The following is a 27,114-nucleotide window of genomic DNA, read 5'->3' as shown; positions in this document are numbered from 1 at the left end:
AAATGGTCATTTTCTGTTGATATCGGGCTTTGTGTGAAATGCATAATAAGCAGTATCAGTTCTGGACAATTCCTTGTAAATGTTGTAATAACAAAGTTGAAAATATCTGCCGAAATGAGCGAAAATGCTCGGAGATTGACAGTGTTGCCTGCTTGTAACGACAGCTGTCAATTGGAGCTATAAATGAGTTTACGATAGCTGAGACCCACACAGTGGGGCGTTGTTAAACTATGGTGGTCTTTCCTTTAAATTTTAGCAGGCTTTGTCTAATTTTAGTGAAAGCTGGTAATAATTGTCTCATGAGGAAAATTTAGTGGGAGAAACTGTAAGGGAAAGTACTGCTGATAGACACATTTGAAAGTGGGAAAGAAAAAAAAAATTTCCTATCTTCTGAAACTGTGTGTTCCTTCCTCAAGCAGGAAAGAGGGATAGGTTGCAAAGGAGCGGTTGCCACAACAGGTGCTTGCCCCTCATCTTGATGTCTGTGCGGCCTGCCACTCCGTTTCCACCTTCTGCGGTGTAAATTGTGCAATAAATTCCACACTAGGTGTACCTAAAGAATACCTTTCAAACCGGTGTCAGTCTCATGCTGTAAACAGTGTGTATTGTGAAAGTAAAATGGTGACAATGTTAATGAAGGGAAGTAATTTTTCCCTTATTAGACTGTAATTGTTGAACAAATATCTATACTTCCACACACCATTTGGATCCAGCCTCCTTCGGCATTTTCAAACAGTCGATACAGATTACATCTATATGCAAGGGACAGAGTGTGAAAATGCACTGTTTACTACAGAATCAAATTCAAAATACGTGCCAGTAGACGACACGTTTTTACTAGTTACCTCTACCTATTGATCACTTGGAAATGGCCTTAGAGTCCCAAAATAAGCTGGTTGTGAGACATTGAGTTTTGTCTAATAACTACAGCCAAATGGTGATATTAAATAATGTTGTATAGACTGTGTAGGCCAGTATGAAGAGAAGTTACAAAGCTACTTTGCTGTAATTATTTAGCAGAATACTCTGATTTGCTGGCCATGTCTTTCAACCGAATGATGTCTTACATGCAGACTGAAATTGGACAGCAAGGCACTGAACTTCTTTGTGGCGAGTATTTTGATTCTTAACGATATTTGTAATCACTTTTCACCTTGATAAATAGTGTGCCACATATAGGATGTATATGAGACGAATTCAGTGATAAAATATTTCTGGAGGCTGAGAAAGAATTATGGACTAGTGACAAGTAGAATATGGAAGATTTTGTGCTTCTCTGATACGGCGTTTTGAAAGGCTTTCTGCCTGCAAGTTTACCTCACTCTCCATGGAAAATAATGCTATCTATATAAGCGATGTGTAATATTTGTGTCCTTCTCGGCAGGAATGTGCATTGTCAACATACTTTTTTAGGCTATGAATAGAGTAGTGAAATAATGTTCTCTTTGATGAAAAGATGAATAGTCTAACACTTGGTTTTAGACTCGACCTAGCAATGTTAGGTGCTGTGAAAATGGTGAGCCATTTGAGCAGACACATGACAGCATAAAAGCTACCGCATTTGATTTATTTTTACTCTGGAATTTCTCATCTGGCCTACAAAAGAGATTTATCGCAGAATTTGCCTTGGACAGTTTTAGTATACTCTGATGGAAAAAATATTGTGGTCGAAATTTCGTGGTGCGTTAAAACTGTGCCGATCGAGGACTCGAACTGGGGGACATTAGCTTTTTGCTGAAAAATGCTCTGCAAATGAGCTATCAGAGCACAGCTTGTGACCCACCTCTCAGTTTGGAAGGTGTGAGAGAGATACTGCCAGAAGCAAAGCTTCCTCGGATAGCTGGGTGGGTAGAGCACTTGCCTATAAAGAAAGCAGAGGTCCCACTTTAGAGTCCCACTGCTGCATACAGTTTGAATCTGCCGTGGAATGAAAACATTTTCTGGGTTACCTTAATTCAATAATAGCAATAAAATTTCTCAGAGGAGATCTTTTCCCCGGGTGCTCTGCTATTTTGTTTGGAAATAGCCTTTATTTCACAATTTAGCAATTAGCTTATTGTGTCACCTAAGGAAGGCAATAATAATAAAACGTGTTACCTGTGTATCAGTAATAGATGAACTTCTAATAACTAGTTGGTCATTGTTTTGTGAGCACCTGATCAGTTTTTGTAGTTGAAAGGAGATTGAAAATTTCTCTGAGTCAGATGTTGTATAGGCACTGTTAAAAATCTAAAATTTGTAAGCTGTAGTGAAGATTACTGAAAAACAAAAGAAAACAAAAAAATAAATAATAATCAAAAATTCTGCCTCACTGTCTCTTATTTTCATTGACAGTTGGCACTTTTTTTTCTAATTTTGAGCTGTATTACTTCAAATAATAAAACAACTGACTGTTTTTAGTTTTCTGTTGTATTTGCATTTGCAAATTCGTTGGCTATTTTCAAAATGTAGTTTTGGAACAATTGGCTGTAGTCTAGAAGTACACACGGAGTAGCAAAGTACTGCGGTGTTTTATCATTTTTTCACTGATAATTAAGACATTAGTACAGTTTGTGCAGGTAGTCGGCTTCGAGCACTGCACACTTGCGAACCCCCTCAATATTGTCAAAATTTGTCTAACTGATCAGTGCCTGTGCGAGGTTCATTGTTTAGTGGATCAGTTATTGTCTAGACTTAACTTACAAAATGTCAGAGCGGTTACTGATTTCACTGACTACGGTTTATTGACCCCTCACTTCCGACTATACATCTTCTGACACGCACCCTTATAACTCGGCCCTCGATGTTGTAATGTGATTTTGTCCATTATGTAGGTCCTCAGCTTTTGACTAGCACTTGAAGATACCCATTAGAAGCACTGTATGTATGATTCGGTTACGATGTGTGTAAAAAATAAATAAATAAATAAATAAATAAAATAAAAAAAAATAAATAAAAACCTAGGTCTGATTCTCCAAAATGTCAGCACTCAATATTATTACGTGTGGAAAATAATCCTGGGAAATTTATCATAATTCTGCTAGTTTTAAGGAGATACAAAAGACAGTTGTGGTTTCTGTAAAACAGAAACAGGTGCAGTTGTGACAGCCAGCCTGGGTGTGGTGTTTAGATGTATTCCCCCATTAAATACTGGGCTGGTTCCCACGACCCACCTCCGAAACGCACTACACTAACATTTTGAAAATCGTTCTCATACTCGAATGCGAACTCGCGCTAGACCTAGACAGATGGGGTATACTGTTCTGTCACTGGGTGAAGTGGTGGCATCGGGAAGGATACCTGGCCACCCGCCACCGGTAAAATTGCCAAAACTGAAGTATACCTGATCCTGTGGAGACGTGGGAAAAGGCAGAGTAGGTAAGGCTGTCCCTGACGTGCTCCACTAGACACTTTTCTGCCAGATGCGGTGGGGGCTGTTGCTGTCCCCAGCTAGTAGGGGGACTACAGCTCAGTGTGGACTCCCAACTGTAGTACAGCTTAAAATTTTTTCTACACAAAGAAGGCATACTGCCTTGTGGAAACACAAGTTTCTGCCTTGTAAAACGTATTGTATAATTCAGACACTGGTTGCACAGTTCCGGTGACTCTTTTTTCAGAGTAGTCTCTCTATACTTAGAGGGTTTGAAGGTCTTTGTCCGTACATCACTTTCCTAAAGGACTATGATTCTCGCTACAACCAACTTCTTTACTTTAATTTGCATTCTGTATTCTCATTCGAATTGAGATGTTAATTGAAAAATGCTGAATAGTATTTGTTTTAAATAAAATAACAAATTTTATTTTTAGTTACTTATCACATGAAAATGTAAATATTCATAATAAATTGAAATCTTGTACTAAAATGCAGAATTCGTTATTGTTAAATGGAAAAAAAATTACGTCGATAAATAATATGCGAGGTAACACGAGATGCAGACTGATTGGGTACACAGATTCTGTCTCAGGGGGAAGTATCTTAGTACTGTATTTATTCGTAATTTCTTAGAATAAAAAAAATTGCTTACTGATGTATTGAATTTCAATGTATCGTGAATATGCAATTGGTAACTTAAGTGATTTTATTGAGAAATTGTGAGCCAGTCGAAAGCAATTACAAAAATGTTAGTTTTGCTAGAGAATTATATTTCAGTATTTGTTAATTAACATCTGTTTATACATACGATACGAGTGATTGTCCGTTTTGTACAACTTTCAGTCACAGGCCGGGCCTGTCTGGAACACGAACCCCTCCGTCGCCTTCCGACTGTCTCTCCGTCTCCCCGATGATTTAGTCTTGTCCTTTCTTTCGTAAACAGTCCTTTACTTGTTCCGGCCATCTGTTTTTCGGGTTTCCTCCCTTCCCTTTCTTCTCCATTCGTTCACGCACATACGATGCCGAAGCAGCTAGAGACGGCGGTCATTGTGTGTTTGCTTGTGCACACCTAATTTTGGAGGAGACCTTTTGGCCAAAAGATTATTTGTTGGACAATCTTTTTGTTGTGCCTTTCTGTGACTCAACATCTCCACTATATGCTGAGTGGCAACCTGTCCTTTTTGTAATATTGTCACCCGATATGTAACCTTTTTGCTGTTTTGAGGGACATCCTTAACCCATAGTGGGTATCTTCCAGAATGCAGCTCATCTTCTCCACTCACCTGTCTCTGTGTTGTTTCTTGCATATGTGATTCACATAAAAGTAAAATAAAAAGTTATACGAACAACTTTGTAATTACAATACGAGCAGTATGCACACATTCTGAATATTTCTGTTCGGAAGCTTAAAATTTTTGATACTGGACAGCATTCGGAAGTCCTGAATCTCCTTCTCTCTCCCTCTCTTTTTTTTTGAGGAGGACAGTGTACAGCTTTTGGAAATTCATTTCCGGGCGGGAAATCGTACAATTACGAAGAAACAAAAGAGTGTCACTCCGTAAAGCTCCTCGCCGGACGAGTTGTCGACAGTGCGGAGCTGTGAGCCGCGGTCGCACTTTACAGGTGCGCGACGCAGAGGCGGTTCCTTCGGACACGGGATCGGTGTGGCCGTCGCCCGCCACCACGACCGGGACCGGAGGTGGCGAGGACAGCCCGGCACCCCCGGCGGTGCCCCCGGTGCCGCAGCCCCCGCCGGCGGCGACGGCAGCGGACGGCCCTGTGTCGTGGCACCCGCCGGACTGGCCGCAGGCCGTCGCCTGGAGCCAGAGGGGCTACGACTCCCCCGCGACGACAGGTAAGTGTGTGACGCCGTCCGTGGACGTTTCTGACCACAATGAAAGTGGCCACGTATCTGTCAGCAATTAGTGTAGACTACTGGAGATGTCCCTGTACGATCGATAAAAGATGCTGTCGGGGTGGTTCGAGATAATATGGATGTACGTAAAAAGGTGGTAGGATGGACTGTTATGAAGGGAAAGCCGCGTGTAAAGATACGCTCCTTCATTGAGACTTCTGTGTTTTGCAAATTGTTTTATGTAGAAATCTTGTTGAATCCTTCATTCAATTACTTTGGGGATTGTCACTGAAGGTAAGAATGTAGATCCCCCATAATTGTTATTAAGTCTGATATAAGTAAGAATTGGTGCCCCAGTGAGTGTACATATCTAGGCCAGCAAACCCATAAATTTGCTATTGGCTTATTGATAACTGAAGGATTAAAGGTAAAAACTCAATAAATAGTTGAAGTGCTTTGTTCTCAACAACATTTGGAGGGCTCAAAAGATATCTCTGTTCAGTTTATACATGTAACCACAACTCTGCACATCAGTTGTTACTTTTACTCATTAAATTATTTATATTCCTTCAAAGACTTTTTCATTGTATCTTATTACCACTGAAGAACTCTAAAGAACAACTTTGTGTTATATTTGTCCATCTATCACCACTGAAGTCTTTGGCTAAAAATTTAACTTGGTTCGTATTAATATAGCAGACGTAAGAATACATCAAACGAAATATACCTTACGTAACACACGACGTATCATTGTTCGTTGACCTGCCTCTCGACGATCGTCTCCCTGCTGTGGCAGCTATTTATGTATGCTTAGAATATCAGACTACTTACGTGCCGTAATGATGATAGTACTTTGAATTCAATTAATATTTTATTTTGTTGTTATTTACACCTGCAAGCCAGTTTCGTGTGTGGTACAGTGCATAATAGTAGACGTGGGAGTAATGGTGCACTTCACAACATTCGGCCGAATTGCCGATCATGTTTTCCTTCAGAATATTTGGATAAGAGGCCCAGTTTTCTTCAGGTGCTGCGAGTTGTGTCCTTATAAAGGGTACTCACTACCTGGACTCCGAACAGACTGGTGCATAAAACGGAAACTGCTACTCCACAGAACACCCACAAGTAAACCATTAATTATTCATGCTCAGAACTACACAATTAAATTTTATTTTTGCCTGAACAAAAATCTTTTTGTGACCTCTGACGAATTGAAGACGAAGCTTTTGGAGCATTTACTGTCAGATCCTGCACAGGTAGCTGGGATAGTTGGCAATTACGAGAAGGATAAGGTACACTTGTTAGGACCCTAAAGAGATGGCAATCAAATTTGAGCATGTCGTTAATCGCAGTGCTGCATGTCACACTATCAGACAGCCCACACCCAGTCAGGTGATGTCAAGATGTCAATTGGAAGTACTCAAACTCCCCCCCCCCCCCCCCCCCCCTGTCTCTCTCTCTTTTTAAAAGAAAGGTAATTACACGCATTTAGAGTGTGTTCACACTGGGTTCCGGGGCTTCTTAGTGGAACTTAGCAGCCAGGACTGTGAAAAGCTATGACATATGACTCAAAACTTCTACTATAAGGTTCAATTGGGATAGCACCCCGCACGCCTAAGTCATGTTACACTAATCGTTAGCACTCACGGTCACCGACCGGGCCCCATTTTTTGTAGTAGAGCTGAAATAAAACCTGGAGGACGTGTCTAAACGTGTAAGTCACAGTCAGAGGATTGAGAGCTGTTGTTTTGATAATGAAACAGTGGACAGTGAAAGATTTAGGTGCAATTTTGAACTGCACAGCAAAGAACACTCTCGGGCACTTCTCACAGGAGTGGCATCGGGGACAAACTTAGAGGGTTGCATCGGGTCAGGAATGTATCGGAGGTAACGAAAATTGCAATTCGTAGACTCCGGTAGCGACATTTTTGGAAAAAGATTACCAGTGTTTGTTGGAAGTGTCTCTCGTACCGGCCTGTAGGATGTGACGCGCAGTGTCGCGGCTGTTCCAGTGCCGCCACCGTCGGGTCCGTGGCCGGACGCGGACTCCGCTCCGTGGGCGTCGGTCACTCCTCCGCTGCCGCACCAGCCGACAGAGCAGGCGGGCTGCTGGGAGAGGGGAGCGGAGGTGGCGTGGGGCGGAGCTGCCGCCCGGGACGCGTGGGGGCGGCCGCTGCAGCCCGCCTGGGAGCGCGAGAGCGGCACCGGCCTCGACTCCTTCATGGACTCCTTCAGCCAGGTGAGCGAGCCTTTCCTCTACGAGTAGCCCGCTCTGAGCTCGCCCTACAGTTTCGGCAGTGGAAAACGGTGTGGAGAGCCGGGCCACTTACGTTACTCTAGTCGCATCTACTGCAGCACCACAGCGAAATGTGTCACTCTTGTTTTTCGAATCCTCAGAACGAAGTAGAAGTCGAGACGACCACTTTCGCGTTGAAAAAATCTGAAATAACAGAATCCCTTTCTGTGAACTGTTTTTGCAGTTATTCGACTATTTTATACGGCACGACAAGAAAATTGAAGCATCCAGAAGACAGTCGAATGTCAGTATAACTATGTATTCACACACACCACCGGTTGTAAAGTTAATTACTAGAGCTGCAATTCTGTGGTGGTCATTCTACCTGTCACAGAGTGCTTTAGTGTCATTCGTGTTCTGTGTCGTAACCTGGCCTGGTAGGGTATACGAGGTGTATTAAAAGTTTGAGGTCCCTTCAGGGGCTCGGCATTCGTTTGCCAGGCTGGAGACCGCTAAGTGCCACCGGTCCCCTGTCACCGCAAGCTCCGGGTGTGCTTTAGCAACCACTCTGCTGCCCGATAGTGGGATACTGTGTGGCACTGTGTGGGAATGGAGGATCTCGGCTTGACCGGCCAGACTGTGAGAATGGTGAAAACCTCTTAAAATCCGTCAATCTCGAGGTACACTTCGTGCCGACGAGGTGCACGGCTGTTGAGGAGGAACAGTTGTTAGCAACCGACCTCTGGGGAACTTGCCACACTTCAGTGGTATAAAGTTTTTTCAGGCATGTGGGGCTCTGTCTGAGTGGACCTTTGTTTCCCTAGCCGTTCGTGGGAGCGACACGGTACCCTCGAAATTGTCCCCTTCTCCCGGTGCAACGGTCTTCTGCGTGGGAGTACTCGCACCCAATCGTCTTTAACAATTCACGGAGGCTAACTCTCCTGATTATCGGAATCAGTTGGACTACGATACCAGGGCTCGAGGAGTCATAAATCTAAATGTTTTTCTGGTGATTAAGAGGGAAGAGGGAACATTTGAAAAAGTGTACCCACTTCTGTATCCGTAAAGGCTCAGAAGGACTTGACAGTAGTGTGAAGTCTATAAAGCGGTTGTGAAACGGTTCTTTGCCGATAGAGACCAACGACGGCAGAGCAGGTGGAACTACTTGAGAAGTAAAATTGGGTGACTGTGACCTAATTGTAGAGTTGCACAACTCCCTTAACTGCAGTGAGGGTGCGGTCATGTGCCGTGACATTGTGGACACAGACGGTGTCGAACTTAAAACGGGAATGGGCTTCACGTGGTTTACAGGATGTAGAGCAAAGACAAGTAAGAATAATGGAGAAACATTGGTAAGACCGCCACCTTCATTGTGACCTCCTATTCTCTGACACTGCCTGAACACACCGCGGCAAGTTTCCTCTGACCTGACTGTGTGGTGCTTCCAAATGCCGTACGATGCCGAGTTGTGGAGGTGAAGTAACCTGTGGGAAATGTGGAAAGACAGTCCTCGAAGTTGGGACTGTTCGTCTCTGGTAGTCTGCATTAACTGCTCTGGGAGCCACCCAGACTGGAGCCGAGACTACCCTGTTTTTGCAGAGGATGTGCGTAAAGAGAGACCACGCTGACGAAATGGCTCCCGTATCCCAGTGAATGTGTGTAGATACGGGACTCGTCTGGAGGAATTGAGACTTCTTGTACGGGTTCGACCCTGTTGCCTCTGTCTGCAAGAGACTCATTTTAAACAGAGCGATGCGCCTGTACTCAGAGATTGTCACCTCTACAAAAAACACGCCCCTACAGGTGACAGGGCGAAAGGTGTGGTAGCAGTGTTGGTCAAGCACACTTTCCACCCCTCACCCCGTGCCCTCAAAGACAACACTACAAGTGGTTGCTGTTTGAATAGTGGCCCGTGCTGCTGTCACGGTATGCTGTTTGTACCTTCTGCCCTGTGAGCCTCCCAACAGTGGCTCGTCTGCTTGATGAACTTCCCTGTTGTCCCTTTCTCCTTTTGTGGGACTTCAATGCATGCTGTGTTTTCACAGCACTTGCCATACAGGTCAGATACCTGAGGATCTGATGTTGTTGTTGTTGTTGTTGTTGTTGTTGTGGTCTTCAGTCCTGAGACTGGTTTGATGCAGCTCTCCATGCTACTCTATCCTCTGCAAGCTTCATCATCTCCCAGTACCTACTGCAACCTACATCCTTCTGAATCTGCTTAGTGTATTCATCTCTTGGTCTCCCTCTACGATTTTTACCCTCCACGCTTCGCTCCAATACTAAATTGGTGATCCCTCGATGCCTCAGAACATGTCCTACCAACCGATCCCTTCTTCTAGTCAGGTTGTGCCACAAGCTCCTCTTCTCCCCAATTCTATTCAATTCCTCATCATTAGTTATGTGATCAACCCATCTAATTTTCAGCATTCTTCTGTAGCAGCACATTTCGAAAGCTTCTATTCTCTTTTTATCTAAGCTATTTATCGTCCACGTTCCACTTCCATTCTTGGCTACACTCTATACAAATACTTTGAGAAACGACTTCCTGACACTTAAATCTATACTCGATGTTAACAAATTTCTCTTCTTCAGAAACACTTTCCTCACCATTGCCAGTCTACATTTTATGTCCTTTCTACTTCGACCGTCATCAGTTATTTTGCTCCCCAAATAGCAAAACTCCTTTACTACTTTGTCTCATTTCCTAATCTAATTCCCTCAGCATCACCCAACTTAATTCGACTACATTCCATTATCCTCATTTTGCTTTTGTTGATGTTCATCTTATACCCTCCTTTCAAGACACTGTCCATTCCATTCAACTGCTCTTCCAAGTCCTTTGGTGTCTCTGACAGAATTACCATGACATCGGTGAACCTCAAAGTTTTTATTTCTTCTCCATGGATTTTAATACCTACTCCGAACTTTACTTTTGTTTCTTTTATTGCTTGCTCAATATACAGATTGAATAACATCGGAGAGAGGCTACAACCATGTCTCACTCCCTTCCCAACCACTGCTTCCCTTTCGTGTCCCTCGACTCGTATAACTGCCATCTGGTTTCTGTACAAATTGTAAATAGCATTTCGCTCTCTGTACTTTACCCCTGCCACCTTCAGAATTTGATAAGTCGTAGGGTCAGTATTGCCTCACGTGTTCCAACATTTCTACGGAATCCAAACTGATCTTCCCCGAGGTCGGCTTCTATTAGTTAACCCATTCATCTGTAAATGATCTGATATGCACTGCAAATATAATACTGATGAATGTGGGTCAAACTGTACAATTTAGCTCCACTACCAATTTGTGTGCCTTCTGCTTTTGCAGACTACTAGACGAGGAGTAGATGGTGAGCTTCTCGGTAGCCACCAATATGAAGGAATACAACCACCCTTTGTCTTTGTCTGGGGCCGCTTTGTTGTGATTCTTGTGGGGACGATAAAATTTGGTTTTCCATTTTACTGGCCTTTTTTCGTAGACTTTCACCACACACTTTGGTATATTATTAATCCAAGGGTGCTAATGACCTTGCAGTTACTGCCCTCAACCATAAATCATTGTCATATCATCATCATCAGCATCATCATCATTGTCAACAAAGTGAGATGTTAAGTGATCATTACTAAGGACGTGGAAATGCTGCAAACAAGTGTGAGATGTCTTTACTTGTGCGTTACAGAGTTTGAAGGAGGTCTTTCTGTGATTTTCCATTTGGCCGGCTGAACGAATCGTGCAATATTGTGCCGACGGTCGGAGTCGTGCAGCAGTCAGGAATTGCTGTCCCTTGCGTAAGCTGTTGTCGACACCACGGCACAAACGGACGGTTTGGGGTGGTGACATGGTCGGGAAGCATGGACTGCTGACGAATAGTGTCACGAAGCGTTTGGCGATCGATCACAGTTCTGCACCGATGACCACTGTCGGTGAATGGGACGGCAACCTCTGGAGAGGTCCGGTATTTCCGATGCTTAGCAGAGGTACAGTGGTGTTATTCTGGCCGTCGCGGTGTGAGGAGTTGTAGGATAAGACTTCTGGCAAAGGATGGTAGTGATTGACGGAACTTTTGACAGCACGACATTGTCACGGACAACTTTCATTCTCGTTGAAAGTATTGAGGTGAAATTTGTCCACAGGCTAATGCTCGACCTCTGTGTCTGTGAACTGTCCGCGTGATGTCGAACTTCTCCCGTGACAGACAGAATCCGCAGATCTGTCTCCGATAGAAACTGTGTGCGACAAGCTCGACAGTCGACTTTGTCCCCGTGTCAGTATGCAGGATATCGCGAACTGTTCATGACAGTTTGAAGCACTTTGCCTCGTAAAAGGGTAAAACGAGTTTACGGTGCCTTTCTTAGCTGTCTGGTGTGTGCAGCCGAGTAGAAAAGGTGCAGCATCGTAGCAGATCGTACTGCAAAGTTCTCTGTAAATTTGACTCGGTTTTGTAATCACTGAAGTAACTCTTTAAACCCTCACAACCGGAGAAGTTCCATTTTCATTCCTCCTCCACCCTTACGTGCTGCACTTTCTTTGTCAGGCAGTGTAGTAATGTAGCACAGACGAGCAATTACATTTTATTGCTGTTTTATTGCTTGTTTGCTACTAGTAGCATTTAATTTTTATGGCTACATGTCAAAAACGTATGTCACATAGCAGTGCCTAAGAGTATGTGTATAAATGTGATTATTTGTTATAATATTGTTGTAACTCTCATCGTGTTTACTCATTTACTGTAATTATTTACTCATCCTGTTTGACACACTGACTTTTTTGTCTGAATCAAGTTTACGAGATAGCCACCATGGTAACAATCAGAAATTCGGCTCGGATGTCATTGTATCGTTCTGCTATCTCAACAGTTTGTTAGTGCACTCAGTTACGGGTAGTACTTGCTGTTGGTAACCTAACAGTTGTGATTAACATCCACTGTTTGCACTGCTTTTCATTTATTTTTTGACATTTTTTTGTAAAACATGCTTCACAGCTCTAATAACCTTCAATAAGTTTGTGTTACCATTATAAGCTGCTGCTAAGGAATAATGCTTTATTGATGATTGTTTTGGTCGAAGTTTCGTTTTGATGTCAACCTCCTCCTCCTCCTCCTCCTCCTCCTCCTCTATATCCTGTGCATTTATCCCACATTGGTGCAGAGTCAGCATGGTAACTTGTAGATTTGGTCATGGTTAGTTTAAGGGGTGGCTGAATTTCCTTCCTGGTGTCACTCTGGGATGCGATTTGTATGCCTCCAACTGTCTATGTGTAGTGTTATTCGTATGAAAGGAAATGAAAGTTTTCTGGATATTTGTGTAACTGAGATGTACGGCTACCAGCCCGGTATCCAGCTAGTGGGATGTGGGAAAATGCCTAAATGCTGACCAACACACCTACCCTCTTCATTAATCCACCAGACGGATTTGACACCAGGGCTGGCACTCCTCTCCATTCCACAAGCAGTGCTTTAACGCACACAGCTGTCTGGGCAGGCATTTTGAAGTCTCCATCGAAACATGTTATAATAAAAACATCTCGGTAGAGTAGTTAACACGTAAAACACTTGTAGTGGTTAATAAAAAAGAAAAAGAGAAGAAGAGAAAAAGTTGAAAATGGTGGGAAGAAATGGTGAATAAAAAGTGGTTTTAAAATCATAAATGACATTGAAAAAGGGAAAGAATGAAAAGCAAATCGGACTTCGTATTACAGAAAAGCTATTGGACTTCGTGATTCGGTAAAGCTATTGTTGGGGCGGTTCTTGTGGTGTTTTTGAGCAAAAGTTAAACCAATTTCCACTACAAAAATTATTGAAAAAGAACAGAGAGTAACAAAATGTAACTTACAGGGGGAAATGGCGTAGATAAGAGTTCATCCTTTACCAGGTTAACATGCCTTCTTTCGTGCAGCGTCCAGGTCTTCAAAAATCTCCTTCATTTCTGCATGAAAAGTCTGCTCCGAAATCTTGCAATAAGTTTCATTGTCCAGGAATTTCTAATATATCCAAAACCGTCTTGATATTAAATGCAATTTATTTTAGTTGCTTATCTCCATCCTCCGAATTTCATAACAACTTCCACAATGTCTACTTATTAATAAGTTTTCTTGTCTTAATCAGATCACGTCTGCTTTAATCTTTTGCTATCAAGAGACAATAATGAAACGGATAGAAAACAAAAAAGAGTTACTCTCTGCCGTCTAGCGCTCATACCGCTGCGACGGTATAATTTTTATCTGAGGAAACGTGTGTAGCGCGGCGAAATTCAAAGTCCTGCTACACTATGTATCTGAATTAACAGCTGTATTTGTCAAGAAAATTTACATCTGCTATAAAATGTTCTTTACATCACATACCAACACAGGTCTGTCAGTTTCAAGGCATAAATCAGCCATTTTAAGATTTGCAAATGAACAGCAAAGAACTTTGTCAGAATTATGTCAGTATGTGCTGTGGAGAATTCGTGACTGCAATAGTGACAGTTTTGATGTAAATGTTATTGACAAAACAACTGTTACCTTGGGTACGACATTTTACATGTTGACCTGTATTTTTATTATAATGTACTTTTAAGTCAAACTGAGAATGGTTCTTTTTACCAAAGCTAGTTGTCAATAAAGTATTCACTAAAAGTAAGTTATGGTGGTAACATGAATTTCATACGTTGGTAACATTAATTTCTTCAGATTTATTTTATGAGACAGAATGTCAGAAATGGTTTGCAAAAGTGCACAGCAAACAGGTACGGAGGCTCTCCTTAGTCTATTAAATAGACCAGATAATGCAAATTAACAGAGTGTGCACGGTTGTGTCCAGAGTTGCATGAGGTGTATCGAAAAGTTCAATGTATCTTTGTGCACTACGCTTTTAGACACTCAAAGGGAAGCCTTCCTGCCATATTTTCCACACTGTCCACTGACTCCCTCGGCACAGCCACTTCTCCCTCCTCCTCGTTATCAGTTAATTTTGTGGCAGTGGCAGCAAATCCTCGTGGTTGTCCTCGGAGGTACTTCCCGCAGTCAGATTTCGGGTGTGCACTGCACCGACTCGAAGTGGTCGAAGCCAGTAGCTAGTCGTGTGTCCGAGTGAGTTTCCACTTGGCTGGGGCTAAATTTCACTTCATTGAGCAATAAACGTACATGTAAGCTTCGTTCCTGACGGTAGCTCGTGTCGGACAGTCGCTGCAGATCCTGGGCAGCCGTAATGCAGACGACGCGGCGGGTGTTGGCACAGACGCGGGTACTGTGCCCCCGGACGCCTCCACTGTCGCACTGCCGTACCCCGTGGCAGACCCCGCGGGGTTGCGGGAGCTGCAGAATGCGATGGGTGCCACGGACGAGGAGATGGCCATCCTGCAGCAGCTGGGTGGTGCGGGGCCCATTTGGGTGCCCATCAAGGCCGAGGCGTCAGCTTCAGTGTCCGCGCCCGAGGAAGAGGTAATGTGACTGTCCTGTGTGTGTGTGTGTGTGTGTGTGTGTGTGTGTGTGTGTGTGTGTTTAGGGGATTGGCTGTTGTCAGTATCTCTGGAATGTTCCAGCTACACCTTTTCATTTTGCAGAAATATTTTATAATAAGTCAATCAAAGCTGTGGCCACTATTTCCTATGAATTATTGGTTTTCGGTTCCTTAAAGTTTTGTAACCAAATCTCTTTTTCTCTTGCTTTAACTCTAAGTTCAGTGTTGCGTAATTTCAGTTTTGTAGAATAAATACATTAGGAAGTTTATCTAGTAAAGTAAAACAGTCAGTTCTAAAATGTTTTTCAGACATGTCTCAATATCACTTCGTTTGTCCGTTTACAAATAATTTATGTAACAGACTCTTTAGCATGAACATATCTTTCATTAGAGAGAGTCATTCTTAATTTTTCTATTCATTGCATTACAGAATTGATTTACAATTAACCAATGTTGCATTATTATATTTCTAAGCAAATTATGATGCAGGTCCCGACTTCTGGTTGTTGCTGGGTATCGGGTAGAACATAAATTCGCTCGGTACCCTTAGGGTCTGCCTGATTTGAAAAATATTTTATTGTATTGCCATAAATGGAAAAAAATACGTCTGTATAAGTATATCGAAACTTGACAATATTATGAAAAGGATAGAGTGCTACTCACCGTATAGTCGGGATCTCGAGTTGCAGGCAGGCATAACAAAAGTCTACTAAACACGTAAGATATCAGCCAGAAGGCCTTCTTCTGAATACAAAACTTACAAGCACACATTCATGCAGATGCATTCACACACACACACACACACACACACACACACACACACACACACACACCAATGTCTCTGTCTGCTGAGGCCAAACTGTGACCAACTGTGCGTGATGGGAATAGCAGTCTGAGTGGTAAGGAGAGACTGGGGAGGGAAAAGGGGGAGAGGGAGGGGTAGCAGGGTAGGGCAGCTAGGTGCAGCGTGTGGGTTAACCAGAAGGTGGGCGGTTGAGGGGAGGGGTGGAAAACTAGACAATGGGTGCATTGACGGAATAGAGGGCTGTGTACTGGTGCAATGGAAACAGGAAAGGAGATAGGTGAATAAAGGTCTATGACTAACAAAGGTCGAGGCCGAGGAGGGTTACGGGAACTTCGGATGTATTGCAGGGAGAGTTCCTACCTGCGCAATTCAGAAAAGCTAGTGTCGGTAGGAAGGATCCAGATGGCACAGGCTGTGAAGTAGTCACCGAAAGGAGGAACGTTGCATCGGGCAGTGTGCTCGGCAACTGGACGGTCCGGCCGTTTCTCGGCCTCAGTTTGTTGGTGCCCAATTGTGTGGACAGACAGCTTATAGGCTGTCGTGCCCCTGTAAAAAAGCACAGTGGTTGCGTCTTAGCTTGCAGATCGCATGACTGGTTTCACAAGTAGCCGTGCCTGTGATGGAACAGGTGATGTTTGTGACTGGACTAGAGTAAGTGATAGTGGGAGGATGTATGGGACCAGTCTTGCATCTAAGTGTACTACAGCGATAAGAGCCAAGAGGCGAGGGGTTGAGAGCAAGGGTGGAGTAGGGCTGGACGAGAATACTGTGTACGTTCGGTGGGTGGTGGAATATCACTCTGAGGGAGTGGTGGGGGAGGATATTAATTACGATATTCCTCATTTCGGGCTTGACGAGAAGCAGTTGAAACTGTGCCGGAGAATGTGATTCGGTTGCTCCAGTCCTCGGTGGTACTGTGTCACGAGGGGAAATCTCCTTTTTGGCTGGACAATGGGATTTTGGGAGAAGTTGGGTGGCTGGAGAGATAAGGCACAGGAGATCTGCTTCTGTACAAAATTAGCGTGGAATTACAGTCTGTGTATGCCTCGGTGAGACTCGTCGTATATTTAAAGAGGAACTTATTGTCACTACATACGCAATCGTCACGATTGGCTAGGGTGTGTGGAAGGGACTTGTCAGTACGGAGTGGGTGGTATGACTACCTCTCGTCGTGCTAGAAATGAGAAACGTCCTACCCACTATCCTCCACACCCCTCCCACAGTGGTATTCTGGAGCCCTCCAAACGTACACAGTATCCGTTCCGTCCCTGCTCCTAATCCCTTGCCTCGTGGTTCGTATCCCTGCAATAGACCTAGATGCGAAACCTGTCCCATTTATTCTCCCATCACCACATACTCTAGTCCTGTCACAAACATCATCCATCCCATCGAAGGCAGAGGTACCTGCGAAACAAGTCGTGGGGTATACGAGCTGTGCTGCGACCGGTATGCACCATTCTACACGGGCAATACAACCGACGAGCTGTCTGCTCGAGTGAATGGCCACTGACAAAATGTGGCCGAGAAACTGCCGGACCACTCGGTTGCCGAGCACACCGCCCGACGTGACGTTCTTCATTTTAATGACTTCTTCGCAGCACGTGCCGTACCGATCCTTCCTACCAACACCAGCTTTTCTGAAGAGCGCGGGTGCTAACTCTCCCTGCAATATATTCTACGTTCCCGTAACCCTCCTAGCCTTGACCTTCGTTAGTCGTCGTCCTTCACCCACCTATCCCCTTCCCTGTTCCCAGTCCACAATCTTCTACTCCACAAGTGCACCCACAGTCCGTCGACTTCTCTTCCTTTTCCAGTTCCCCCACCCCATCCTCGCTCCACCCCACACCGCCCACGCCCGCTGCCACCCTTTGTCCTACCTCCCGATTGCACCTAGCTGCCCTACAGTCTCCCCACTTTGTCCCTGTACGCCCCACAAGCAACACTTCACTGTCCCCCACCTGTACCCAGCTCCCCCTCCTCACTCCAGCCTCCACCTTACGCCCACCACCCAGGCAGCTTCTCCCGTTGTGCGCAGTGGGTCACAGTCTGGCCCCGACAGCTAGAGACATTGGTCACGTGTATTTGAGCTGTGTTTTGGTGAATGCGTGTTTGTATGTTGTCTATTTTGGAAGGTGGCCTACTGGCCGAAAGTTTGTGTATTTAGTAGTCTTTTTTATTGTGGCTGTCTGTGGCTCGACATCTCCGCTACATGGTAAGTAGTAATTTATACTTTTCTTAATGTTGTCATTATTCCATCCCGAATCTTCCATTGTTATATTGAAACGTTAATATCGTAAATATACTAAAATATAAAAATTTACTCTTTGTCACTAACGGGAGCCATAAGAACTCCTCATTATCAGTTTTTAATTATAGTGACAGAATGTGTAGAATGAACTAGGGCTTTACATGTGTAAAAAGGAGTATGCAACCTCAACGATTTTTGAGAAAATAGAGTTTGACATTTTAAAGCATTCTTATAGTATACTTTGTGAAGTCACAGATGCTCACAGAGTGTGTGCAGAAAAATGCGTAAGTGGTAATTTCACAAGCCTGTGGTCTCAGAATTGAATCTTACTGCCGGTACTTTTCTTTCATTCCCACGTAATTCTAACAACAGATTTATTGTGTTTAACACTTAGTATTTCATTTCTTATTTTTAAGATCATTTCCGTGAAAAGTCGGACTTTAAAATTTTGGAAGTAGTTTCCCATTGTAACCATATTTCTGCATTTGTAGCAATAAAATTGTTCCACAGAAAGAGCTGTTCACTGTACACGAGTGCTTTATTTAATCAAAATTTTGAAACTTCATTGTAAAGCGTTTCATTTCACAGTCAGGTTAACTTTCTCATTCTGTGGAAGTACCAGATATATCACTACATTTATTCGTACAATCAAACATTTTGGAACTGTCTCGAGTAACTGAGTCACAAACATCAAATAAAGTATTCTGTTAGTTTGTGGGTGCTGTTCCCTTTCTCCCTCCATCAACCGATAGTCACTTGTGCATATGCAACTGTTTCTGGTGGGTCAAAATTACCTGTAAGAATATTGGAAAAAAGGTTCATTCAATGAGTTATAGAGTACCTGGATGTATACCAGAAAAATGGACTTGTGATGAGTTGGAACAAATATGCAGGAAGTACGCGGAATTGCTTCCAAAATCGGAGTTTTGAAGGTAAAGATTATGAAAATAATTAAATATTAAGTGATATTGATAATTTGCGCAGTTATACTAACTCTGTTGTGAAGATTATCTGAAAATGGAAAAAAAAGGATGTACTGTCAGAGAGATCTGATTCTGAGATCTCACATTTTTAAAACAAAGCACTTACTCACCAACCTGTGGACTTCTTGAACACCAGCAACCACACAAAGTTTATAAGGACGCATAAAATTTTGAAACTAGAATTTCTCGAAAACGTTTGATGATGGAGTCTTCCTGTTTATATATGTTGAAGTCTAGTTGTGCTGTGCGCATCGTGTCATAGAAATCCAGTCAGTACGAGGAAGACTATACCGTCCCCTCGTAAGGCCGAAAAGACTGCCATTGTACAGGCAGTAGTTTGTTGCAGCTTTAAAATTTTGAGTTTTACTTTTGTAACACTACGAAAACAAGACTAAGACTTCAGTGATTCGACAGAATAGTAATTCTGAGCTTAATGTAAAAATGTAAAACTACAGGTCTGCTTCACGGATTGAGAGTGTGAAGCATTTTCTTATTTTTGAGTGTTGCTTAGCACTGTGCATGCTGATTATTCTTAAACAAAATGTCCCTCTTCCACTTCTGTATCATCCACAGGTGTGTGGTACATGTTTTTAGGAATATTATGAGATACTGTCCTTTCTAATGTGATTTTTGTGAGTAGGGCGAGGGGGGGGGGGGGGGGGAGGGGAGGATAGAGACATGGCATTATATTACGTAGAAAGGCAATAAAAAGGATTGGTCAGAACTAAAATCAAAACTTCTTATTCTTCATTTGCTCCATAAATGTAACTTGATGTGACAGAGCTTTGTTGCTTCGATTCCACCCATTTGTCACAAAACTGAATAAACAAATAGTAATTACAACAAATTCCTGATTACTCGGGTGCAGATTATCAAACTTGCAGATTGTCGGTGCATAGTTATGGAATTTTGAAAGAATGAAATAATAAAACCTGAGATATTATGTTGTAATTAGAATGAATCTTTTCATTCCGAATACAAATTTCCGTTAGTGAAGACACAAATGACGAAAACATCCTCACTTGGCGAAACAGCAATACCGGTGGGATTCGAGTAGCTTCGCGATCCAGATACAGTGAATGAAGTGCGTTTGAAGAGGACGAGGCAGATATAGCAAACAAAATGTATTCAGTAGAGGAAGAGAGTTAAGGCAAAGCGGTCGGGGAACCTGTTATTGTGCATACTGAGGCACTGAAATTCGTCAATCTATTACTAGCAGATGTGAGAGAAAATTCATTTGGCTGTACTGACCATTTGACACTCGGGAAAAGACTGTCAGTGTCGGGGAAAAAAGAATTAAAAAGAGAAACAAAAAAAAGTTGGGCAATCGCTTCCGGAAAATGAATTGAAGCCAAGTTATAGAAAATACAAAGTATTTTAAGTATAATTTTGTTCAAATGTTTTATAATTACAGTAAAAAGCTGTTTCAGATTTTCTACGATTTCACGTTATTCGTGCCGTCTCGGGTCCAAATTAGCCCAGATAATCGGGATCATACTGTATCTCAAAATTAGTATTGGCAAAGATTCATTAAATATGTTCTATTAAACAAGTATTCCAGTTTCATTGCTCAGGTGCCAGAGATAACTTTCAGATAGTTAGAAACTGCAGTCTCTGCTTCAGGAAGAGGAGGAGGAGGCAGACATCGTGGACCTGGACCACCAGCGGACCGCCCCGGAGGCGTCGCCCGCAGACGTCACCCGCAGAGGCGGCGACGGTGCGGCCGTGCTGGCGGGGGCGGGCGGCGAGGCACCGACGGGCATCGAGAAGGCCGTCCCGGACACTTCCGCCCGCCGCGGTGGTGTCGGAGGTGCCACGACCGTGGCACCTGTCGTCGGCTCGGTTAAGGTGGGAATAGTTGCAGCTCTGTCACCGGTCAGTCCTGAGTGAGCCTCCCCACCTCCACATAACTGTGGCACCACACACCCGTACGAACCTGCTCACTGTAGTCGAGCCTCGGTCTCCCTCTACAATCTTTACTGTCCCTCACCTCACCCTCCACATATACAAACTGACAACTCGAGACGTGTTCTATCGACCGATTCCTAATTTCGGCAAGTTGTGCCACAGTTTTTTCCCCCCATCAATTCGGTACCTAATTTAACTATCCATCTAATCTGTTGCATTCTGCTGCAGCACCACATTTCAAAAGCTTCTATTCCTATTCTCGCCTGAACTACTTATTATCCACACTTCAATTTTATACGAGAGTACACTCGATACAAATACTTTCAGAAAGTATTTCCTAGCACTTAAATTTATTGTAGACATTAACAAATTTCTCTTTTTTGGAAATGCCTTTCTTACTGTTGCCATTCCAATTGTTATATCTTCTCCACTTCTACCGTAATCAGTTACTCTACTGCCGAAATAGCAGAAATTGTGTATTTTTAGTGTGTCATCTCCCAGTCGGTTTGCCTCAGTGTCAGCCGATTTAATTCCACTACATTCTGCCCCATTCTACTTCTTTCGGTATTCGTCGTACGACACCTTCTCGAAACTCTATTCCGACCTCCCCACTCGTGTTGCGAGTCGTTTGCTACCTCTGACAGAATTAAAACGTCTTTGGTAAAGTGCAAAGTTTTTATTTCTTCTCTCTGAACTTAAATTCCTTTTCCAAATTTCTCCTCGGCTTCCTCCACTTTTTTCTCATTGTAATAATTGAGTAACACGGCTACAGGCTACAATCCTGCCTTACACCCTTTCCGATTACTATTTCCATTCCACGCCGAGTTTCTGCTAAGTTATAGGTAACTTTTGTTCCCTACGTTTTACTGGTGTACGGTAAATGTAGTGTTTGTTCTGTTATCTTTTGCCACCTGGAAAAGGAGTAGATTTTTAAATTTTTGTTTCACAAAATTCCGCACTATTTTGCTAACCCACGGCAGGTTTTCTCCGAGCCACAGTATCACCGAGCCGCTGTTCCCCTGTCGCAGAGGCAGTACGGAATGCGGCCATCGCGCGGGGCCGGCAGCAGTGTGGAGAACCTGCTGGCGGCGTACGAGGCGAAGGAGATGGTGTGCCCGTCCTGCCACCGCTTCTTCCTAGGGGTGTCGGCCCTGCAGCAGCACGTGCGCGTGGCACACGACGGCCGCGTCGGCCCGCCCCCGCTCAAGAGTGAGTGCATTTCTGTCTACTTGAGTACTCTCCGGTCTGCTGTACACTCCAGGTTGGAGGGTACCTTCTACCTCAGCTAATCGTCCGTTCCCTTACCCGTTCCACTCGCAAATGGAGTGGTGTGATGCCTCTTTGTGAGCCTCAATTCCTCTTATTTCGTCCTTGCAGTGGCTCTATTAGAATCTTTCTGCAGCCGGCTGTGTGTTCTAATTCTCGAAATTTTTCTTGGTATTTCGCAAAAAAGGAAGTCGTCTTCCCTCCGGGGATTCCCGTTTTAGTTCGTAAAGCGCCTCCGTAACATTGTCGTGTCGATCGAACCTACCGGTAAAAAATCTAGTGGCATACCTCTCTGAATTCCTACGATATATTGTTTAATCCGGCCAGTTGACAGTCCCGAACACTAGAGCAGTAGTCAACAGTGAGTTTGCACGAGTGTTATGCACACTGTTTCCGTAATAGGTGATCTACATTTTCCCAATATTCTTCCAGTAAACCCGAGTCGACAACTTGCCTTTCCTAAAATCTACCTATTGCACTCGTACCATTTTGAGTCACTTTGCGACACTGTCTACATATTTAATTGACGTGATCGTGTAGAGCTGGACGTCACTATTAAAAGGTTGCTTTTCTTACTTGTCTCATATATTGCTTTCTCAATTTACAAATATCCGGGTTGGGGAGTGAGTGAATGTCATGTTTTCCGGCCGTTGTATTTCGAAGACTTCCCTCATATTTGTCAGGTGTCAATTGAAAACTTTTTCTGTGTAAGTCTACCTTTATTCTAAGTGGTTGTGGGACCTCGGCTGTTCCGTGTAAATGTCAAAACAAAACGCCTTCAACCATCTAAATTTGCAGTTATATTTTATTTGTGCAACCAGTTTTAGCGAGTTTTAGCGTCAGGTTGAGCAGTCTTTGAGCCTCCTGACCATCGTGTAGGAAGAATTCCATCTCCCGTACACTTGAAATCGAGTGTCGATTGAAGGGATTGCTGTGTTAAGAAGAAATCTACAGATACCGGTAACTGCACGCTGGCCCCTATTTCGACTTTGTAAGAGATGCGATTCTTCCTACATGTCGGCCAGGGTGCCTGAAGGTGGTGCAATGTAACACTGAAACTGGTTGCACATATAAAATAAAACTGGAAATTTAGACGGCTGAAAATGTTTTGATTTGACATTTGCACATTTTGTCAGTTGCTGCTTTTCCTCCGGCCTGACTGTGACCGGAAGACACTGCACGGCATGCTAGCAATTGTTTACCGATGTCGTCAAAGGACAAAACAATATCACAGATATTTAAAACCTACCAAAATGTTGTGCCAAACCTAAAAAATGTTACAAATAAGGTAAATATCCTTCACAAAAATATACCAAAAGTGCCTCTGGGGAGAGAGAGAGAGAGAGAGAGAGAGAGAGAGAGAGAGAGAGAATCAGTGGTTCCCCAAAATTTCACTAGTAGCACAATTTAACGTGGTAGCTGTCCAACTTGTAAAGTAATAACTATGCTGACGCTGCAGCTTTGTGCGCGGTGACTATGTAAGGGCACGTGTAGTTCAGAAATTGCGAAGTGTTAAAATACAAAGCTATTAAATTGTAGATATTATCATAGCAGACAGAAAAAGTAAAAGATAGAAAGATACAATAGGCAGTGAAGTGAGCTGATGTAATCATAAGCTGTGTGTATCTCCTTAAATTGATGTATATGAAAGACATTATTTTATGAGACAGAAGTTTTAATGTGCACAGTAATTTCCAAGGCCCACCAAAATTTTCTGGAAAGCTTAATTTTATAATTTCGCTATTTCATAAACTAACATGTTATTTTAGTAAGATTGCAATAAGAAAAATCATGTATACAAAACTACAGGGCTTCTGGAAAGTTGTCGTGTAGTTAAGTGTTAGAAATGATGACCACAGGCAGCTACACAAGTCCAAAATGACTTAATTTAATCGGAAAACCCATTTTACAGATGTGATTGTGGTGCTTCTCCCATATGTGGTTATTTCAGTTTTGAAGTTCACGGGTGATTGCAAAACATGACAGATTTTGCTGCTCACCAAAGAAATAAGTCTGGTGGAGCAAGGTCTGAAAGTTAAGGGCAATAGTTTTTCCGAGATGACACATTCCCCAGAAAACTCTTTCAGGAGACGGCATATTGTCGTTAGCTGTGCCTGCAGTTTTGCAACTTGTCGAAACTGTGACTAGTAGATTTCATCTTCCTCTAGCTGGGCGATGAAATCACAGATCATTAAATGGTAATGTTCACTGTTCACAATTTCTTCACAAATTTTGCTCACTAATGCACTGTATGCATATTGCTACGCACACACTAATTTTCTGGTCGTGCAATGGTGTTCCGAGCACAGCAAAACGATTCTCTGTTGACCGTAATCGTGTTTTGTGTGTCAACACGACTAGAGGTGTGGAATGCGGTCTCATCTGTATAAGAGGTGACACCACGAATATCTATGGTATTCCCCTCAGTAAAAGATGTAAACCATTTGCAGTAACAGATTCACTTTTCATAATCTACATTGTTCAATTCTTGTACTCCTGTCACTCTGTATGGAAACAGTTTTGGTATTCGCGTAACCCCTTCTCAATAAGTCTACAAAATGCGACAACGTACAGCTGTTTCTGGAAATTTTTCAGGAAATGCTTCCTGCACTAAATTGTGTATTTATTGCCTTATCGAAACACACATTTGCAAAAAACAAATTGAACATCTGAACACTACACATTACATTCAGTAGCTTTCATCCACTGAAACTAACTGTTACATGTTACGTAACAGTAGAACGAATTAAAAGAAAAATCTCATGTCTACAGAAAAAAACAGATCCACAACTTCGTTTCGAGTTTCCGACATAATCTACACCCTTAGTTCAGTGTGGTGTGATTTCCAAATACACTGTAGAGGTGTTGCGTGGTATTACCTCGTGTTGTGGTGCACGTCGAGCGTGTTCTATGACTGGAAGCAGGTACGTTCACTTTACGTTGTAAAGAAATTCCGGTTGGCGCGCTTGCAGTTAATTACTTTTGTGATCGTGCTGTGCAGTGTCAGCACCGTGTTGTTGGTCTTCTTCTCCTTGTAGACGTGTGTGATTGCTGGAGGAGAGCTTTAATCTGTGCGAGCCACCAAATAACGTAAACAAATTAGGGTCAACTCTTTTGTATTTTATGCACAGTGTTACCTCTGTACAGTGTCGGTTACAGTAGCGGGTGATCAGATCTAACTTCATAGCTTAATTGACAAATTACAACATATGTGGCTTGCTCTGAGAACAGCTGTCAAGCTCTTTCAAATAATGATGTTTCTTGTTTTTTACGTGTTACATTCTTGCACCTGGCTGTTCCGTCTTTGGCCACCAGAGCAGCTTCAAACTGAGGCACCGGAAGAAGTGCTCCACTACAGCAGTCTGAGAGGATTACTTGCCGCCGCGCGTTAGCGATGTCCAAAATTGGTGTGACTTTCATTTCACCAGCCCATTCCCAAACAAGAGTGTGCACAGTAGGACGTCGCAACACTTAACAGCTATCTAAGACTAAGTTTTCACCTGCACAGACATCTTTTGTCAGCCTAAGAGACAAAAATGCAAAATGTTACCCCATAGAACTGCATGTTACACTACACCGTCAACAGTGGAATTTTGACAAAATTGCATTGTAACATCATTGTGGAATATAAGAATTTTGATTCTTTCCTTTTTTTTTCTTTTTTTGTACCTGGCCTTAACCCGTATCTTTACGGGGTTGTTGTGTTAATCTGGGTTTGTAGATGTTAGTAGTAGGGGGTGGCCGGATGCCCTTCCTGCCACCACCTCTTCCACCTGGGGTCAAGATTTGTGTACCTCACCCCTCTGCACCTAGTGTTGTCTGTGTGGAAGTATGAGAATGTTTTTCGGAATGTTTGTGAATCGTGTAACTGAGGTGGGACGGGGGGGTACCGATCCAGTGTTCACCTAGTCGGATGCGATAGCTGTGGTGGTCAGCACAGTGGCCCTTGTCTTTAATCTGCAGGGTGGGTTTGATCCGGGACTGGCACACCTCCTCGAATCCTCGAAGTGGTGTGCCGACGTGCGTGACTATCCAGGCAGGTATGTTATTTTACGTTACTAGTAACCTTTTTAAGTATAAAGCTTTTGGAAAAAGTGAAATGTGCGTCTGAAAAGGAGAATGAGTGCTTTCAAATAAGCAAAGCCAATCTTGAAACACATGAATATTAGGAATTGGAATAACACAATATTAGTAAATTGTGAATTTAGAATGTTTCTTTAAATACGAGGTTTCTTTGTGAATAGTCGACAGTGTTGGCATTGGGAGTCTGTAAGCTGTACCGCGAATGATAAGGTGTTGTGAAATACTGCGAGGATAAGACTTTAGCAATTTTAAGTATTTGTGGTATATGCCTTATGTGTAGTGGAAAACTGAAAAGAGAAGAAATTTCTGTGTGTGGTTTGGGTCCATGCTGTAGGTATTTAAAGTCAGTATAAAATCTTAACAAACGTTTTGCACTCGTATGTCCGCAAATTCGTGATATTTAAAGTCAGTTGGCAATGTGATGACATTTGTCGGTCGAGATACATATTCGTGTGGCACTGTCACATGTATGTCTGTATTATCACTGTTTCCTGCACTGCCTTGCAGTGACGCCTGCACATGATCCGTAGACATTGCTAGCCTCTCTGAGCCCAATGGGTCAGGTACGTGAGACAGCTTTGTGCCCCCTCCCCCCTCTCCCCTCCCCCCCTCTCTCCTTTCGAAGGTGCTGGTGCTCTTGCATTCCCTTGGCAGGGGATTTTTCAGGCTTTTTCGATTCCTTTCCATGTGAACTTTCCTTTGACTCATGTTTTCTATAATTCTGAGCATATTTATGAATCGTATGAAGATGCCATCTTTCATTATTTTGTAATTTTCAATTTAATACTGATTTTCACTAATATTCTGGTGAACTATTTTAGTGTCTCACTTGAGGTCTTAGTACTGCTCTGCAAGATCATCACAATGACACCTGACTCAATGTTCTAGCCAATTGTGTTTCCACACTACACCAATTTATAACTGAACATAAAGCTAATTT

General features: G+C 43.1%; 1 protein-coding gene across 7 annotated transcripts in view; it reads left to right on the top strand.

The window, feature by feature from the left end:
- The window catches only part of LOC126295258 (uncharacterized), a 181,151-nt gene that overhangs the window by 107,247 nt on the left and 46,790 nt on the right, over window positions 1–27,114 (top strand). For all 7 annotated transcript variants that reach the window (XM_049987665.1, XM_049987664.1, XM_049987660.1 and 4 more), the window contains 5 exons: window positions 4,976–5,207; window positions 7,220–7,446; window positions 14,605–14,862; window positions 20,541–20,765; window positions 21,854–22,034. In XM_049987665.1, the coding sequence (XP_049843622.1) occupies window positions 4,976–5,207; window positions 7,220–7,446; window positions 14,605–14,862; window positions 20,541–20,765; window positions 21,854–22,034 (1,123 nt within the window). The remainder of the gene's footprint in view (window positions 1–4,975; window positions 5,208–7,219; window positions 7,447–14,604; window positions 14,863–20,540; window positions 20,766–21,853; window positions 22,035–27,114) is intronic.

This window comes from Schistocerca gregaria, chromosome 11, assembly GCF_023897955.1.
Source record: "Schistocerca gregaria isolate iqSchGreg1 chromosome 11, iqSchGreg1.2, whole genome shotgun sequence".
In the NCBI taxonomy this organism is placed as follows: domain Eukaryota; kingdom Metazoa; phylum Arthropoda; class Insecta; order Orthoptera; family Acrididae; genus Schistocerca; species Schistocerca gregaria.
This window is presented reverse-complemented; position numbering and strand designations above follow the sequence as displayed.